Source organism: Diplotaxodon limnothrissa, linkage group LG13, assembly GCF_057381915.1.
Source record: "Diplotaxodon limnothrissa isolate DT_005_m linkage group LG13, D_limnothrissa_male_GT1.1, whole genome shotgun sequence".
In the NCBI taxonomy this organism is placed as follows: domain Eukaryota; kingdom Metazoa; phylum Chordata; class Actinopteri; order Cichliformes; family Cichlidae; genus Diplotaxodon; species Diplotaxodon limnothrissa.
In genome coordinates this window covers 5698711-5717956 of record NC_140608.1, presented here as the reverse complement: position 1 = coordinate 5717956, position 19246 = coordinate 5698711, and the positions used below count along the sequence as shown (strand labels likewise).

The window sequence follows — 19246 nt, the reverse complement described above, 5'->3', positions numbered from 1 at the left end:
AAAGGATTTAAGGTCTCCTGATCCTGCTTTTATCAAAAAGGAAAGTGAAGCGTTCACTTAAAAGTGCAGATGGTCTGTTCCCTGATCAAAACTGGGAGCTGGTTCTACGCAAGTGGTTTGATAGCTGAAGGCTCTTTCTCCTTTTCTGCTTTCTCAAACTCTGAAATGACAAACATGCAGCCTGTAAACAAAGCACCTTATTGGGTTAATACTATACAAGATTTTTTTTAAAATATGTAATACTAAATAATATGACTATTAAACTTTAATGCTTGATGACTACTTTCAGGCTGGACTGCAGAAACCTCAGAAAAACTACTGCATTTAAAGCTCCAAAGTATTTCTTTTTAATAATTTCCCACAGAGCCGCTGTAGTCAACATGCAGCCCCAGTGGCATCATTGGCATCAGATGTGAACAATTTCTTTTCAATTCTATCTGCCAGCTTTTATTACAGCAGAGGGCAGTGTTGCTTGCTGCCTCTCCATCTCCTGTCCACTGAAGTAATCTATAACTGCGACTATGACTTAAATGAAAAAAACCTCTCAGTGCCAAAGCTCTCTTGTGAAATATTTAAATTCTTTTAATACGACGAATTAAAGCCTGATTGTAAAAGCATTTCAAGCTGTATAAACAGCAACAAACTATGAGGAAAGGTCCGGGAAATCACATAAACAGGCAATTTTACCTAAAAGATAAAAATCCCATATACAGACACACAGACTAATTCACAAGGACAATTCAGCTTTTCTGTATTTTTTTGACCATTTGTCAACTTATGAAACTTGACTGTTATTTTGCTCTTCACATGGAAAATACAGGACATTTAAATGAACTGAAGTGATCTTGCAGTATCTTTCTGCAAGATACTGTGGATTATAGGATAACTGGTCATGTATGCTTGTACAGATTTATGTTAACACTTTAAATAAAACAGATGAATTATGGAGAGCCCATTTTACAGAGTATTAAAAGAAAAAAACACATTTAAGCCCAGAAAATGTATAATCCGGTCTCATGTTTTATGAGGTGTACCTGCAGTGTATATACCTACCATGTACATCTTCTTATACAGGTCAGTTTTGGGGAAAAAAACTAAAAAAATAGTTCACAATTCATTGTGGCAGGCTAGCATGGTGACTCATGCTTAGGACAAACATGAAAAAGTATAGTTTTCACTTCCTCTTTTGCCTTTATACTCATGAGTACAGCACTGGGCCCAGTCTTGCAAATTCAGGCCAGAGGGGAGTGTTGACATTAATCACATATTTACATAATTTTCCTCAAAATTTCATGGTCCAACATCCTTTTATTACAGTGAAGATTCAAAATAAATTATTTTTGTTCGCCAGTCTTAATCTTCTTTATCTTGCTGTACGATCATCATGTAGCCACAGTCCTGTGAAACTCAAGGCCCCACCTGGCTCCTTGATCACCTCATAAAGGAGCTGCCTTGGAGGCGCATTTCCTCCAAGCTTCAGCAAAGATGCGACTGTCATGCGACTCTCGTGTGCACATTAATCTTCAGTGGTGAATCACCACTGAAGATTAATGTGCACCTTTCTTTGCTGAAGGGATTAACATGTAGTTAGTGAGGGAGGTGGTGCTTTCAAGCATCCATACATTTTCTGCTACATGTTGTTACGCTGGGGAAGATCCTTGACTACATTTTCCTCAGCGGTGTTCCACTATAATAATTTGGGGTTGCGTGCTCATGTTGGAGTGTTACATGATGTTCAATGAGGTCTTAATAACACCACAGTGAACCTGAAGAAGCCCTTGCTGTAGCATTCTTGGGTATCTCGTGAACACCCCAGTTTTTAATGTTTTACAAAAAGATTGGAGATTCTGGACAGAAGTTTTAGAAGTGTGTTACATTTATCAAAGTTATTATATTAATAATTTTCCAATACCCATCATAAACTCAGTTCTGCTTTTTGATAAAGTGCCTGCAAAACCTGAAGTGCCTTTTTAACGTTAGCATTTAAATGCATTTTATTTTTTATTCCTGTGAGTCTGACCTTGTGCTCTTGGAAAATCCGCTTTTAAAATAAACCCTCACAAGCATTTGAAAAGTTCCTCCTGGAATGAAAATATCTGTCTTCAGTTTCCTCTTAAAAATCTTTGCTTGCATCAGTCATCGTTTGTTTAGAAGAGTTATGAAGCCGCAAATAGCATCACTGACATTACATGATTGCCTCTGACATTTGGAGAACAGCCCATTTGTCTCTCACCTCTTTCTCTCTCTCCCTCTCTTTATCTATACCTCGCTCGCTTTTCGCTGACTTGCTGTGTGTGTGTGTGTGTGTGGTTTGTTGGGATGACGCATAAAAACACAAGCCAGCATTCATTTAGCTCTTGCATGGAAATGATTTCTGTTTAGCAAGATGGAGCTGTGACGTGGTTCTCAGAAAAGCCTCGGTGCACCACAGGTGTGCACTTGTCAGAGGTCACTGTGAAATAGCTGGTGTACATTTGAGGTTTACAGTTAAGTTTCTTTGATTTTGGCCTCGTAAAAAAACACATCTTATTAGAAATGGTTTCCTCTATCCAGGTGGACATGTTATGTGAGAAACCTAAGAGAAAATAAAAAAACAACATAACAGTAATCTTAACAATAGCCTCCTGAGAACCAGGAGACTTATTTGAGCTATCCTACTAAGTCCTGATGTATTAAATAGAGGACATCCGGGGTTTTCCATTGATATCGCATGTGTTTGGGTAGCCTCTTTTAGCTCCAAAGAGGAACGAAATCACAAAAAACGTTCAATGCGAAGATTCTTTTTCCCTCGGTTCTCGGGAGGATAGGCCAACGAGAGTACCTAGAAGTTTTGCATTTGCTGTCTTTCCAGTGTTTAGGACTCAACAAAATCATCCTTATTGATTTTATTAGTTACGCCTGAAGCCTGTTATTGTGTCCAAATTTAAGATGAGCCACCAGGCCCGAACGCTGTCAGTGGAGACAAAAACATTGGCGCTTTTAAATCAAAAGCAAAGGCGATTGTTGCATTTTATGACTATTTTTCTGGGTTCTTTTGGGATGTATGACTATTAATGTCAGCCAGTGATAAATGAAGTTTACAATGAACCAATAAGTGTCCATCTTATATAATGAAACAGTTTTATACTGAAAACAAACAGGTTGCTTATCTTGGCATGAAAACTGAAAACACTGGACTGACCTAATTCTTGTTTTTTGTTTAGGAACCTCACAGTTTTAATCACAGCCTGACTGATGTGTTTTATATTTGTGTAAGCATACAGAGAAAAATGTAAGAAATATACTTGAGGTATTTTAAAAAATATTATCTCACCACAACTTGATCTCTAATCATTTGAGTTATGGAAGGTGCCACTCTGCAAATCGCAGACCCTAATTAAATATGTTTGCTTAACGAATGAATGAGCCAGTAATATTTATTTTTACATATTAAAATAAAACGTGTCTTCTTTTTCCAACACAGTGTGAGCCAAATGACCACAAATGACCAAATGCAAAGACAGTGATTTGGCTTGAAAGTAATTGAGGAGCCAGAGATGCGCTGATAGAGAGAAGAGCAGCAGCTGTACACCTGACATGTAAGAAAATGTCATGATGATGGAACTAAATGGACGATTTTGTAAAACGTGAGAGCTGCTGATGGAGCTGTTGCAGCGGCTGCTGATTAATCTGTGCTGTGGCCTTTTGCTCCCCCTGCAACCAAGGCTCATTTATCCCGCGGGTTTATTGATCGCCTGCCGCAGCGAGACACATCTCCAACACAATCAGACCTGATGCTGCTTATTGTAAAAGTCATTAGGCTTGGCTTCCACCTCTGTGTGTGTGTGTGCGTGCTTTACTATGTGTGGTAATAAACAGGTGTTTAGCAGACTCCATGGTTACTTAATCACAGCGTGCAGGTTTGGACCTGAAAGCTCCTGATGACATAAAGCGTCACCGCATGGTGAAATCCATGTCTTTGTTTCTGCCGTCATCCCTCTTGCGTTTCTCCTGTCACTATTTTTGGTGTTTTATCTGCCTCTTTTGAAGTTCACTCTTTTTCTGCTTTTTTGCATAAATAGCTCATTTTAGCCCAAGGACAGAGGGTGCGGGGGTTGGTGTATGTCAAGGCAACATCCGGACCATGTGAGCTGTGTGTTTTTCAGGTTGATGATCCTGATGTGCAGTGACTTCCACAGGTCAATTGGCCATGTGTCACCAAAGTTGAACTGTAAAAGCCCTGAAATTAAGCTGTCATTCGAGCGCCTCCAGCACAGCAAGAATGAAACAGGAAGTGAATCAAGAATGGAGCACAACAAACAAACCAAGTTCACTGCTGTGCTGCAAGCAGGCTCAAATATTTTGTAACCTTAATCCATGAGAGAAAGTTTGCTATCTCCCTTTGAGAAACATCCAGCTTCATATGTTTTATACGTTTTGGTGGGAAATATTTGTCCTGTACCCTTTAAGCAGCTGTAGCTGATGTATTGAGACAATACTTTATTGTATATCTGTACTTACCAAGTCTCATGATAAACAAATTTATTTCAATGGTCAGCCAAATCACACCCAAATCATCCTTTGGGAAACAAGTGATGTACCAGATTGACCCACTGGGCACCACAGAGGCAAAATGAGCTATGGTGGCCTTTTCTAGTTTGCTTACCTACCACCCGTGATGTGGCTTGTGATTTTTTTTTAATGTTCAAATTTATTTATCATTGTGCATGTACAAAGTATAATGTGTACAGAAATAATATTGATATTATAGATAAACACACGGACCCTCCACATCAGGCAAACAGATCCCTAATAATTCAAGTCACGATTGTGCATTAGTTGTACATATTTTGGGGCTTTGAAGGTCTTGGCCACATGGGGGGCTGGTAATCCAGCCTTGAATAATAAACACAATCGTGGAACCAGTTGCTATTAGAATACATGGTGGCTTTCATATTTACACCTAAATTAAGGGATTTAGATAATCTGGCTTCAGCTGTTGTTCAGGGGTCTTGTGTGTGTGTGTGTGTGTGTGTGTGTGTGTGTGTGTGTGTGTGTGTGTGTGTGTGTGTGTGTGTGTGTGTGTGTGTGTGTGCACACCTTTTTAAAAATTTGCGACTGCCTGGCTGCTTGTGCTCTTGTCAGTTCTGATTTAATCTGGTGATGTACAGTTCAGCAATGATCTCATCCATTCCAAGTAATTGTAAATCTTCTAAAAATAGGAGACAGGTTTTAATGAAAGTTCTAGTGTGAAAGAATCAGATCTAATCAGATTTCAGTTGTTTAAAAGAAGAATTTCTGTGTGTATATATCATCGTTTGCAGCTGCCTTTGTGTGTTCCCTGGACTTGCTGGATTCTGTTGCTTTTCCTTTAATTGGCTTTATTTTCTGAAAATATATTTAAAATTTATGCTTGCCTACCTCTAATCATCCATCCATCCTCTGCCGCTTATTCACACTCACACCTATGGGCAATTTAGAGTTTCCAATTAACTTATCTGCACTAACTGCATGTCTTTGGACTGCGGGAGGAAGGCGGAGTACCCAGGGCGAACCCACTCAAACATGAGGAGACCATGCAAAGTCCACACAGAAAGACCCTGAAATCCAACTCAGGATCTTCTTGCTGTGAGGCAACAGTGCTAACTGCCGCCCTTAGATTCCTATTCCTTAACATGATAGAAAACAGTAGGGCAACAGGATTGATAGGCATAGAGTAAAATGCTGACAAAATCTTTCTGCACTCTTTCCCAGATTTGTGCCTCGATAAAATCCTGGACTTCATGGCTTGGTTTGTGCTCTTTCATGGAAGCTTTTAACCTATAGTCTTCAACCCACTAATCCCACTGGTGTTAGTGGGTTAATAACAGTCCTCATATTTAAAGTGATCTTAGTCTGTCCAATTATTAAAGCTAAAAGCCTGCACTTCAGCATGTCATTGACTTTTAATACTTAACTGAACCTTAAACCTTGACCTTAAATAATGCAAACAACTTATGAATATGAAAGGACTTGTTATTTAAAGAATCCTCCTCTCACAGTGGTGCATATTCCAACAGTGTCACACCTCTTTTATACACTGAAGGAATATTCTCACAAAGGATACACCTGTGCATCAATTATATTTCCTCTGGTAAACCTCTTCTCTCCTGTCTCTGACCCTAAAATCCTTCTCAGTATGCCATGCTGAAGGTTGTCTCATTTCCTAAAATGCAACTGATGAAAGATGACAGAGGAGACAAGATAAGATATCTTATCTTAAGAGGCACACATTAGAGAATTGAGAAAATACTAAACACAAGCGGGTGAAAGGAATAAGAGCACATGAGAAAAAGTAAAACTGTTGCATGAAGACTAACACTAAACATGATGACGGAGAATTAACGCTGGAAACATTAGAAATTGGATACCACAGGGAATTTACTTCATCTACATTTGTTTTGGGGTTTTCTGATTTTGTTTGTTTCATTTTTGATAGCCTTGCAAATGTGTCTGTGCACGCAAACAGTTTGTGAAACCCACCGTTGCAAAAATTGCTGTGAGACTAGACTGCAAAATCAATTTCAAAAGCTCCAGGGCAGCTGATAAATGGACCTGTACAAATATCAAAAGGGCTTTCATTTCTGTTTGACCCAGGTTTTGTGTGCAAAGCTGCCTTTTCGCCTAACGAGCTGATATTAAATAATTTCTGCTGTTTGTTGTATGAGCTAAGTGGAGACAACATGAACTTACTAAAGGTTTGCAACCAAGTCTTGTGTTATCAGTCAACAGTGCTGAGAGAAAAAAAACAACAACAAGGTGCGAAGTTGAGCAGCATGCTGGATTTATGACTCTGTGGATGCACGAGTGTCCTCAGCAGAATCGTAGAAGGAGCAGTTGAGCTTTAGCAAGCGCACACGTTCACAAGGACGCAAACACCCACCCACAGTGCTCGGTGTTAAAAGGCTGCAGCCCTATCTCTCCGTCTATTTTTACTCTGTTTTGGTCCATTAAGATCAGCAGTGATGATAGTTAATGAGTGAAGCCCCTCGACAAAGCAGGCAGTAATCACAGACACACACACACAATCACATATCCTCACAATATTGATGTGTAAGCTATTGCATGTGTTTAAAACCATGCACACTTTAAAAACTTTATGTATATATTTGTATAAAGTATATAAGGTATACACTACTGCCATGCTTAAAAGAGGACATAGTTACTTGTGTATCTTTTGAGTGGACTTTTCTATTTACAGTGGCATTATTTTTTCTAAAGAAATTAAAAAGCAAGAGGTTTGAATTTATTTTGGATTTACTTTAAATCACACGTAGTTTAAAGTATACCAGTAGGCCGAACTATACACCACTCTACTAATATTTGGTTAAATGTCCCTGAGCAAGCAACATCTCAACCAGACACTTTTATAGCAACTTCTGGCATAATTCTATCTGTCTACCATTCATCTGCGCATAACTGGTAGACTTCCTTTAAACTAGTTGGTTTCCTGGCACATTCCATAAACCTAGTGTGCTTTATCCATTCCAAAACCAATTTTGCTGGGTATTTGGGACTGTTCATTCATTGAAGGTTCATGCCCATGATGACTGTATGTAAACTGACCACACTGATAGTTGTAATGGAGGATAGCAGGTATGAGTAGTAGTCTTTTTTCAAGACTGCACTGGACAATGAGTGAATTCATTATCCCTGATGTTTTTTGCTTTACTTCCTGTCATGTGTTCCTAAAGGAAAAACTAATTCTATGATCTCTGCAGGCAGTTCTGGTTGGCAACGTGGCAGAAGATGACAGATTAATTAACAAATGTTAGCAAGGCTAACTCACTGAGCTACGATAGTGAAAATGGTAAGGAGTGCTAAGCATCAGCATGTCAACATCGTCACTGTGAGCATTTAGCTCAAAGTGTTACTGTACAAGCACAGTTTGACATTGGTGATTGGTTTTACTGAATCAGCGAAGTAATTTAAGTTTTTCACCCACAACAAGTAACACCTGCTAATTATAAGATCGTTGCATGTGGGTCGACCCTGCAGAACGTTGCTTATGACATTTATGAGTCAAATATCTGCTGCCATTTTGACACCTGTAAACAAAGTGAGTCACAACTGAAAGCAAGCAATTACATTTTTACCTAACACCAGAATTCAGTCATTTGGGGGCAAGCATGGTTTACCTTTTGGATTATTTAAGGACTTTATAGTAAAAATGGCAAAGGACAGTAAAAATTAATCATAACATAATTATCAGTTAAAAGAGAAATCCAAAATATAGATTAGCATTGAGCTATGAAGAAGAGTTGTTTAACATGTTCACTGTTAACCTTCGATTTAACCAGAGTATTTCGAGTTATCTGTTACACATGAACAAAGACAGCTTGTTCTTCTCCACTAAGGTCATGTTGATTCGTCAGCTTGATTTAGAGAAATTCTAACATCACAGACAATCTCAACAGTCGACAGTTATCACAAAAGAAAATTGCTAGAAAACCAGTAGCTTTTTCCTTTCCTTGTCAGCAGATGGTGACAACAAAACTTACATATCAAAGTGTAAAATGTTGTTACTTCAGGTAGACGTGACAGGTTTGTGCATGCAAAGGAGAGACTGTACATAAATGATGGACATAGCCACTTAGGGATACAATCTGGGGGTAGTTATCACAAGTGCCTAAACACTGGTGAAACTATTTATATTTAGAAGCAAACTTGAGCTTCAGCTTGGGCTTGGTTTTTTACCCTCATAGGTTGACACTATGATTGGAACTTGTCCGAATTATCAAGAAGTATGCTTTTGGGAAAACTGGAGCCTGTGAAACTCCATGGATGAGCCTTTCAAGAGCCAAAAGTTTAGCAAGAGGAAAGAGGAAAACGGAGAGTTTGTTAAAAACAAAACAAAACACATTATAGTAAAAAAACAAAGAAATCTTTATGTGATGATCCTTTACTTGATTCCCGAGTTGATGCTTTGCTGATCAGTGAGAAAGCTACCAATGAGAAAGCTTCGCGAACTTCATCTCAGGGAACCTTTCTCTCCCACAGTGGGAGTCATTACACAGCAAAGCTGTGGAAACTCACAGTGGGATAACTGAGACGTCTCCTAAATGGCATGAAGAATGACGACATGGATAAAAGCACAGCTACATTTAGACCTTTAGTCATGATACAATCATTTAGACATGACACAACAGACCTGCAGTCCATTATCTAGTGCGACACACTTACATTAAAACTGTGAAGACCAACTAAATAGGAATCAAAGGTGTAACATACTTATTTACTTACTTCTAAAAGTTGAATTGTGATTATATCAGAAATTGTGTTAATAAACTATAATAGGCAAACTATACAACTGAACAAGATGCATTCATTTGTGGTTGTGGAGTGACGTTACGAGTCTGTGAGCCATTAGCACTGCTATTTTGACTTTTTCTTGTAAAAAAAAGAAGAAAAAGAAAAAAAAATCATATCATCTTAGGTTTTTCCACTAATCAGCTCTTTATGTAGCACCCAGTCCAAATCTTATTGATTCCTTCTGAAAACATACATTCATGGTAAAAAACAAAGCTAAACAAAACCAAAGTACACCACACACATCTGTCAATGCCAAGGTTTTATGTATCTGAACATAATAAAAAATCATCTTGAACTTGCCAGTTTCTAAAACTATTTACACGCAACCCCTGATAAGCAACAGCACATCACATTTTGCATTGTAACATTGGTTATTTAACAAAAGCTAAACCAAACTGCAGAATTACGGAGCCCCAACCTGTACCTCATACTGCAGCAATAACCTGAAGTAACTGTCATCTTGTTGTTTATGAATCTCTTGCGTTGTTGTGGAAAAATTTTGGGCCACTCTTCTTGACAATAGTGCTCATGAACATTGAGGTTTCCAAGTATTCATTCATAACTGAGAACCCAGAGTGACGCCTTAATTACTTCTTCATCTGCTAATGAAGGTGGTGACGAGCAGTACAGCTTGCAGCATTGTAGCCTTCATTTTTAACTGTATGTTCCTAGAATGGCTTTAAAGGCTCTTTGAACGGGTTTTAAAATGTTCTTTTTGTTATCGGGTTTGTGTAGGTAAACACTAAAACAAAGATCTTGTATGTTCTCATTAGGATTTGTGTCAGTGGGCGGGACTATAACCTCAGCTTTATTTTGTTAACTGGAAATTATGTGAGAATGTATTTCAGGCTGTGTTACAGAGTAATGTAAAACTAATGCAACGAGTAGAGTAATAAATTATTTTCTCAGGCAGTTAATGAAGTAACATGCTAGATTGCATTTAAGAATAATAACAAGGAATCTGTAGTAAATTACTTTTTTGGAGTAAAAATTCAACACTACTTTTGTGTTTTCATTTCATTTGCATTTACCACGTGGTGAGACCTGTTAAAGACAAGATTTATTACTTTATGCCCTAATTTTGCAAAACCTTAGAGCTGAAAGAAGATGTTTTTTGTTTGTTTGTTTGTTTGTTTGTTTACACAAGTGTAACTGAAAACCCTGATTTAGCTTTACAGCATGATAAGAAACATACCAATCAGGTTTATTGTCAAGAAAGATTTGAGATCAAGTTGACATTGTTTAATATTATTTTTGTTTCCAAACTAACTTTAGTTTCGAGCAATTATTTTATACTATTACTAAACCAAATTTTTCTTTATTTTCTTTCTAAAAACAAAAAAGTATCATCCACTAAGATAAAGGGAGACAAACACATCTGACAATCACGTGTTCTTCTGTTACAGCTTCTCGAATGCAAATTCTTTTGAAAGGGCAGCATTTAGTATTGCAATCTTGTTGCAAACACCTTCCTCTCCTCTCTACAGGTGGTTTTAGCTTTTCTTTTCAAGCCTGTGTCATCTTCAGTGTTGCCTCAAGTGAGTGGAAAGACACATCATCACCCTTTTTTGCTATGACTAGACTGCTTTAAGCTGATAGGATGGCAGCAGTAACTCAAATAACCCCTCATCACAACCTTGTTACAGCCAACCTTGAACCTTGAAGTAGATACAGAAACAGAACACAACACTGGGTAAAGTAATTAAGTAAAGTATGTAAAGTATGTAAATGACAATCTGACAAAGAACAAAGGGAGACAGTGACTATAAACGCACAGAGGGGTGATAGGGGCAGAATGGAGACACCTGGGAGACAATGCAGAACTAAATCCGAAAATATGACATGGGGAATTATAAACTAAGACATGGGAACAGAGACAGATGACTATCAAAATAAAGAAAATGGCAAGACAGAAAAAGCTAAGAGAAGACCGAAAAAGCTGAGAATATTAACATAAAGAAACCAACCACAAATAACTGCTGAAAGTAAAATTCAATTCAATTTTATTTATATAGCGCCAAATCACAACAAAAGTCACCTCAAGGCGCTTCATAGATACAGAGAAAAGCCCAACAATCATATGACCCCCTATGAGCAAGCACTTTGGCGACAGTGGGAAGGAAAAACTCCCTTTTAACAGGAAGAAACCTCCGGCAGAACCAGGCTCAGGGAGGGGCGGGGCCAGGGGAGACAGGATAGAAGACCTGCTGTGGAAGAGAGACAGAGGTTAATAACAGATATGATTCAATGCAGAGAGGTCTATTAACACATAGTGAGTGAGAAAGGTGACTGGAAAGGAAAAACTCAATGCATCATGGGAATCCCCCGGCAACCTACGTCTATTGCAGCATAACTAAGGGAGGATTCAGGGTCACCTGATCCAGCCCTAACTATATGCTTTAGCAAAAAGGAAAGTTTTAAGCCTAATCTTAAAAGTAGAGATAGTGTCTGTCTCCCGAATCCAAACTGGAAACTGGTTCCACAGAAGAGGGGCCTGAAAACTGAAAGCTCTCCCTCCCATTCTACAATCAGAGATCAGAATCAGAATCAGAATGGGGTTTATTGCCAAATGTTGAGCAGGTTTACAACATTAGGAAATTGCTGCGGTGCTTCAGTGCAAACATAGTGTCATAAATAGCACTTAAATAGACATGGAAAAAAATAAAAGTAGGGATAAGAATTAAGAATACAAAACTCCAAATGCCGCAAATGCAATAATACAAAATATCAATAGACATAACAAAAGACAAAAAAACAAGGATCCAGCCCCTTCCCAGTGCAAACATTTGGAAAAACCACATCAGAAAATAAAATAAAAACAAAAAGATGTAAAACTCATAATATCCCAGTGTCACTGTCCATGGTGCTGAAATTCCTCCTTATTGTTTTCTAGGGTCTCCAAGGGTCTTTAAGCAATAAATTGAGTTACTTATTGCCAAATCTTCTTCTCCCCTAGAAAATGTACAAGTTCAAGACTCTATGTGATAAGTAGTCCGACAGTAATTTAGAAACAACAACTGAGGAATCACAGGTTATAATGTGCCACATTCATTTTAACTTGTGACTGAACTTCTTTAATGTGGTGTGGTCAACATATTTTTCACAGGGGGCATGCTCATTTTGTTTTCTTTATGATCATCTCAACATGGTCTGTATTTTTTACTGACTGACTGATTTATTAATTTTTTTTTTTTAAGCTATAGATGTTTTCCGGTTGACCGACTGTGACTCTAAATAAATGGCATAATTGTCCTGAAAGAGACATGATGTGTGGATCGCCATTGGCAACATATTGCCTTTTGTTAAAAACAGATCCTGATAGGATCCCCACACAGAAACACCTGCTTCTCTGGGCACCGAAAATGGTTGAGGCAAAAGAAATGCACTCAGGGTATATCCAGTTTGTTTATGTCACTGTCACAAATCTTTATGTCAATCAGATGAAACCCACAGGGATAAAGTAAAGGCCGCTTGGTGCTTCATGCTCATATGTATCGACATGTTATCATCTACATGTTATGTTCATGGTGTTTTGAGAAATTCAGATTGGTTGTCCCAGAGTAGCAATAATATTTTAAAACAGTTAAAATCTGATGGGGAAAAAAGGATTGTGTAAGAGAGATAGCATTCTGTTTTAATGTTCAGCTTTCAGGAAAAACAACTCACATGCTGATTTTGACCCCAAAACATTTGCCTCCTTGTCTGAAACACATTTAAGAATGAAAAACAAACAAACAAACAAACAAACAAACAAACAAACAAACAAACAAACAAACAAACAAACAAACAAACAAACAAACAAACCCAACCTTTTGCCAACTTTTCTTTAGATTCCCACTAAACAAACTTTTGTCCTCAAACTTACAATCAGCTGGGTGTAGAAGGCAATGAGCTCTCTACTCATCAAACAATCAGGCAGACAAAACACATCAGCTTTGAAAAATAAACCAAAATCTTTTATTTGGTGACTGGTTTACATCACTAAATACACTAAAGGCAGGTCTATGCACAGTTATAACTTCTTTGCTCTACATACTGAATAATGTAAAGTGATTATATGCATCTGTGTCCATTCAATGTGTGTCCTCCTCGCCTGTGAATCCCCCATGAAAAGAACATTTATGAATTCTCTGACAACTTGGTGTGCGCACAGATCATGACTGCAATACTGAAAATGATTGGGACAACACTTTAATTTAACACAACCGTACATTAAAGAGCAATAAATTTATCTATCCTGTTGAAAGGAAATCAATCAAATCTTCCACTGTCAATCTTATGACTATTGTTCTGTTGACATTAAATGGGTCAACTGAACATTTCTAAATAAACAAATTTACAAACGGTACCTCTGGCTGGAAACCAAATAAATCACATTTCATTTATAGTTTGAGTGGACAAATGCTTTACTTAAATTTGAGAGGATTACAGATACCCTGAAATGAAAAATGAAGACATTAAAAACAATGGAGTTTTTATTAACATTCAACATGTCAATTAATTGATTAAATTTAATGGAAAAGTTATACCATTAGGAATAATCAGGGGAAATTATCCATTGAAAATTAATTTTAAAAAAAAAGTAATCACAAAATCAAAATGTGACAAGTAGCCTGATGAAATTTGCATAAAGCTGTAATTTCACTAAAAGTTAACACTGTTTATGTTCCACTGAAGATCAGCTGTACCAATGCTCCACTGACAGTTAATGAAATGAGTCTGAATTTAATTACATAGATTTGAATGCTCCATTTAAAGTTAATTTGACAAGTGCTGGCTAGTTAAAACCAAAGTTAATATGTCATGAATATGAAATTTACTGGGAATGTTCTCTGTGCAAATGAAATTGGATTGAGTGTTATTATTTTAGTTTAACTTGACTGGGTCATTTAAAATCCCAAAAGCGGATAGGGCCAAAGATCCTTAGATAAAATTTTGGATTGTTTTTTTTCCACTGGAAGTTAAACCTTTTTCTGACAAATTAAGGTTTGTGACAGATTAATCATGTTTATCTTCCAATGAATGTTTGATATTGGCCAGTAAAGCCAGTATATCCACTGTAAATCAACCGGTATGCTATTAAAAAAAACACACTTTTCTATCAATAGTCAATGGCTCAAATTTTCAACTGAAAGTTCATGGGACACAATTCTCTTAAATTTAACACTGCTGTTGTTCCCCAGAAATGGTTAATAGAACAAGAGCGACCTCCTTTTTATCCACTGCTGCCATTTGTTGACACATGCATGTTGCTCAGTGCGGCCCGAAAATTCTTTTGCGATTAGCATTGTGCATATATATGTGGTATATATACAGTGAAAATGTGTACTGTGTAGATGAACAGATAGCTAGATAACCACACTGGAGAACACATCATTGTTGGTTGACTTTTGAATGTCCTTTGGATTAATACGGTGTTGTTTTTTCTGAATGAATGGTTTCATGAGGATGACTTGAGGTATTCACTCGAGCATGGACTTCTCCTCAAAGTGCCTGCAAAAAGAACAGCAAAGAACAGGCAGAGAGGAAGGTTAAAAGCTGCAATACATAACACAGCATTGACTAATAGTCAGGTACTAATTGTGTGAAAAGTTACTTCAGAAATTTAGCTTCATACTTGTCATAAAACTGGACCTTTTAACATTGTTTGTGCTTTTGGTGGCTTTTAGCACTTTTTAATTAATTAGCACTGACTCTCAGGTAATATGTCTGTGCATTGCAGCTGTACAGTTTATGAATGTAGGCTGTTAACTACGCTTGCTGGCATTAGCATGCCTCACGTTTTAAGGCTCCAAAATTCTGAGTCAAAAGAAACCAATAGGTGTCATTGATGTTGATGCTCTCTCTCCCCTGCAAGTAACTGTGTATTAGTGTGCATATGTGTCTGTACTTACCAGCTGATAGTTGTTTAGGAGATGGTCTACGTTTATGTCGTCGTAGCTCTCCTGGAAGGTTTTGGGTTCATCCCTGGACTCCTCGCTGGTTACAGGATCTTCTAGGCTGTGTGGTGTAAGGACATCGGGGAGGAAAGAGGGTTTCAAGATCCACACTTTTTTTTTTTAAATAAACACCTGACAGGTCTAAATAATCTGAAAGACTTGTCATTATCCCTTTCCATATTTCTTCACAAACCATAACAATTGTTCAGTGTATTTTCTTCTAGTTAGATGAGTGTACTATTTTTATTTGTGTATTAAGTGATTGAAGTGACAAAGTTTTGAAGATGCACAAACATATATATTAACCAAAGTTGATTTTATTCCGTTTGAGGTTCTAAAGGTCTTTTTCTTCACATAATCAAATGTACAAATTATCACCCTTATGAATCCGACGGACTCTGTATTTATTGTTTTTGTAGAAAAGTAGCTTTACAAATACATGTCCAGGTAATTCAAACAGTCTAGTCAATGAACCTTAAAATGAGGATTTCTTAAAGCAAATGCTGCATGTTTTGCACAATATTCAGCAAATTTGCTTTACTCAATACCCAAATAAAAAATGTATAAATACATTTGAGCAGAGCCACTTTATCAATTTACCAACTGGTTATTGTGATTTGCAACCATCAAGCTCATTTATACATCAAATAAAACCAGCATCCATCAAAATGGAGTGAAGTAATCAAAGTAAATGTGCTTTTAGCTCCATTATTTTCTTAATGTATTCTTCTGTTCATCCATAAGCAGCTTCAGAAACTAAGAAAGCTATCTGTGTATACAGTGAGATAAAAAGTGAACACAAGGACTGATTCCTACCTTCTCTTTCCTGATAAGACAGAGTTCAGGTACTTCTTGACAGCCATCTGTTTGCGGAAGCGGCTGTAGTTGTCTGTAAAGATAGCGTCTGTGTGACGCTTTGCTGGCTCGTCCATCAGCTCATCACTGAACAGAAGAGATGACAGCAGAGTGATACCATAGCTCAGAGGGCAGCAGGTCTTAATGCAAACTCAGTGCAGCTCATGGTCTGTGACTCATGTTGTCATGTGTGTGTGCATGGGTGTGTGTTCCTCTAGAATATATAAAAACATGATGTGATGTCACTGATTAACCTTTAAAATATATGTGCAATTACAAAAAGCATGAACTCTTTCAATTGTAAATATAAGTAAATATAACATTTCTATGAAGTCTTCTTGGACTCATTTCTTTTATTTGTATCTAATTTGATTATATGACTAAATGTTTTCGATGAAATAAAATATGAACTTTGGGGGTTTGGAGAAAAATCAACTTTCAACCTAATTTATAGCTTTAAGGTAAAAAACAAAGAAACTGTACTTTACTTTCCTTAGCACCCATATTTTGATGGTTTATGGTCAACAACTGGTCCTTGACTGTGGTTTTGGTCAATGAACAAAGAAATTTTCTACAGATAATAAGCTTTGTTTATGTATTCATTTATTTAGAATTTTCTGAAAACTTAACATTTCTATATAATCCGAAAATATTTTAAACGCCTCTAAATACTTCTCATGTCTGGATTGACAGAGTTACACACGAGTTTATTAAGCCTAAACACGAATCATTATATACATTTAATAAAAAGAACAGGGTTGGGCATAAGAAAGAACCACTGCTTTCTCAAAAGCGAAATTTAGCATGCTTTTTGGGGGATTATTTCACCTACCTGACCCGCTTTCCAATCAGAGACTCCAGGTACCTCCGTGCTGATAGCTGTCCCAGGAGTTTGCTATATCCGCTGGTAAACAGACCGTCTGCGTGTCTCGTCGCTCTGCACAGATTCACAAGGCATTCACATTAAAAACCCGGATACTTTTAATCCAAACTAAACCGGAGACATACCCATTGTGCTTATGATTGTAACAGAATCTTTTATTGCTTTTGCCGTATGACAAATCATGTAAGTTTCTCAGTAATATGATAGTGTAATGATAAATAATGATCAAATATCTCAGATTTTACCCCCAACAAGTTTCTTAAATAGTTCCAAAGTGGTCGCTATTGTAGAAGTCCGATGCTTACATTTAATGAACGGTTCATTCAGCTAATGCAGTTAATCGCATACCTCATTGTATTTATTACCGAGGAAACTTTCCCCACTCTTTCAGTTTCATATCCATGTCATCTGCGCTCAGCAAAACCAATAAGTTAAACAATTTACTCAAAAGACAAAGCTGTTCGTCCTACCATACAGTGTTGGGTACATTTCCTTCTCTATACATTTTTTTTTTTTTTGTAAATAACACGTGTTTGCCCTTACCTTATGGTTGTGTGCGGTAGACTTAGGGTCCGGGAGTACAACACACTGCACAGGGCTATTAGGAGAAGCAGGTGGGGGCCGGTTCGTTGTACCATCGCTTTATACCTGAAGATGGAAATGGTGAAGGGTTATGCTCATTCTGGAACACAGAAAGTATATCTGATCGTGCCAACAGGGGAAGGATATCCTTTATCCGGAATTACGCGCAACAGTCCAGTTCAGTTTCTCGAGGCAAATGCAGAGAAGAGAGGACTATTTGTGGAACGAACTCTAACTAATTTCCCCTTTGGTGCCGATCTTGACATAGAGAAGACAAGAAGCCATCGGAATCCAATGCGCAATTGCGCGCGTCGCCGTCACAGGGTAGGACTAAAGATATAATTCCACATACCACATACTTTGACTGTGTTGGCACAATCTGACGTGGTATTGAAATGTATAATTCAAAAGAGTTATTGAGAAAACGCTTGCGATCTCCATCAAAATACCACGAGTAAATTTATCACCGGAAGTCTAAATATCTTTATCAGTAACTTTCTGCTTCAAAATTTCTTTTTAACTACTCAGTTCCGTGACTCTCAGTGCAGTGAGAGTTCGATGTTGACTGAAGAAACGAAATAAAAGCGTTTATCTTCGAAAGGCTGTCAGGGATATAACCGTTACGAAACACTGTTACTTTTGTCAGGAAAGAAAAACATCTGGCGCGGTCCCATGCGTAATTGTGCACAGCGCGGATATGTCGAGGAGTTTTATTACCCTTCGTCAAGAAGTGTAATGCCTCTAATTGCTGTTTAAACCAAAACAAGTAGTTTATTCAATGTAAAACTCAACTTTCAGTTATTAGTAAAGCGTTTCCAAAAGCCGATGGAAGCGGGCATAACACCAAAACTAAAACCCCACCAAATACGAAAACAAACACAAATTCTCAAAGGAACCCCAGAATTACTATGATACAAATGAAAATCTTACATGTGCGGTAGAGAAAGTTGTCTGGTTTGGTTCTCTCTGCTGTGCTGCCCAGACTCCTGATCTTGAGTCGCTTCTTTATGTCCACACTGCTGCTCCGATGTTTCCTCACTCTCGTTCTCCTTTGTCTTTCTGTTTACCTTCAGCTCTGCTGCCGTTTTATACACCTGGATATTCCTCAAGAAGCATCAGACTCATCAGGGGCCTGAGACGTCAGTGGGTCGCTGCTTTCGTCATTGGTGTTGCTCACGGAACCAAAGAGGCCTATGGTGGAATTAGTGGGGAGTGTTATTCTGTTTCTTCTGATTAAACGCAGGAATAACTAACTTATATGCCAGGGTTGATGTTGACTCATCTGATCATTTCCCCATGAGCTCCTCATCGTGCAAAACTATAGTGCAGGTCAGGGAAAACTGGAAATTGGACTGGAAATGAAACCGAAAGCTCTGAGACCTGGATGGAAACTAGAATAAGAATAAAACAGCTGTGAATTTCAAATGTTAGCATGATTTTATAAATGTTATTGTATAGTAGCCCTTCGTTGTCATCCTGAAAATGGGCATTTGAACAGTGCATTAGCAATGGAGTTTAAAAAGACTTGATTATTTTAGCTGTGGATGAATATAAATCATGAACTTCTGGAGCATAAAAACGTTCATGCAAAAGGTCAATATAGAACAAAAATTAAGCCACACCTTAAAAAAAATCAAGAACTCTTTTGTTTAATACC

The 19246-nt window shown here is 37.7% G+C and overlaps 1 protein-coding gene across 1 annotated transcript; it reads right to left on the bottom strand.

Moving 5' to 3' along the window:
- Nucleotides 1–14814: 14814 nt before the first annotated feature.
- On the bottom strand, nt 14815–17648 carry vip (vasoactive intestinal peptide). Its single transcript, XM_085369835.1, has 5 exons — nt 17551–17648; nt 16957–17061; nt 16086–16211; nt 15225–15330; nt 14815–14823 (listed from the first exon to the last, which is right to left on the bottom strand). Exons 1-5 carry the CDS (start codon nt 17643–17645, stop codon nt 14815–14817), a joined length of 441 nt encoding a protein of 146 aa, XP_085225961.1. The 5' UTR covers nt 17646–17648.
- Between the last annotated feature and the right edge of the window lie 1598 nt (nt 17649–19246).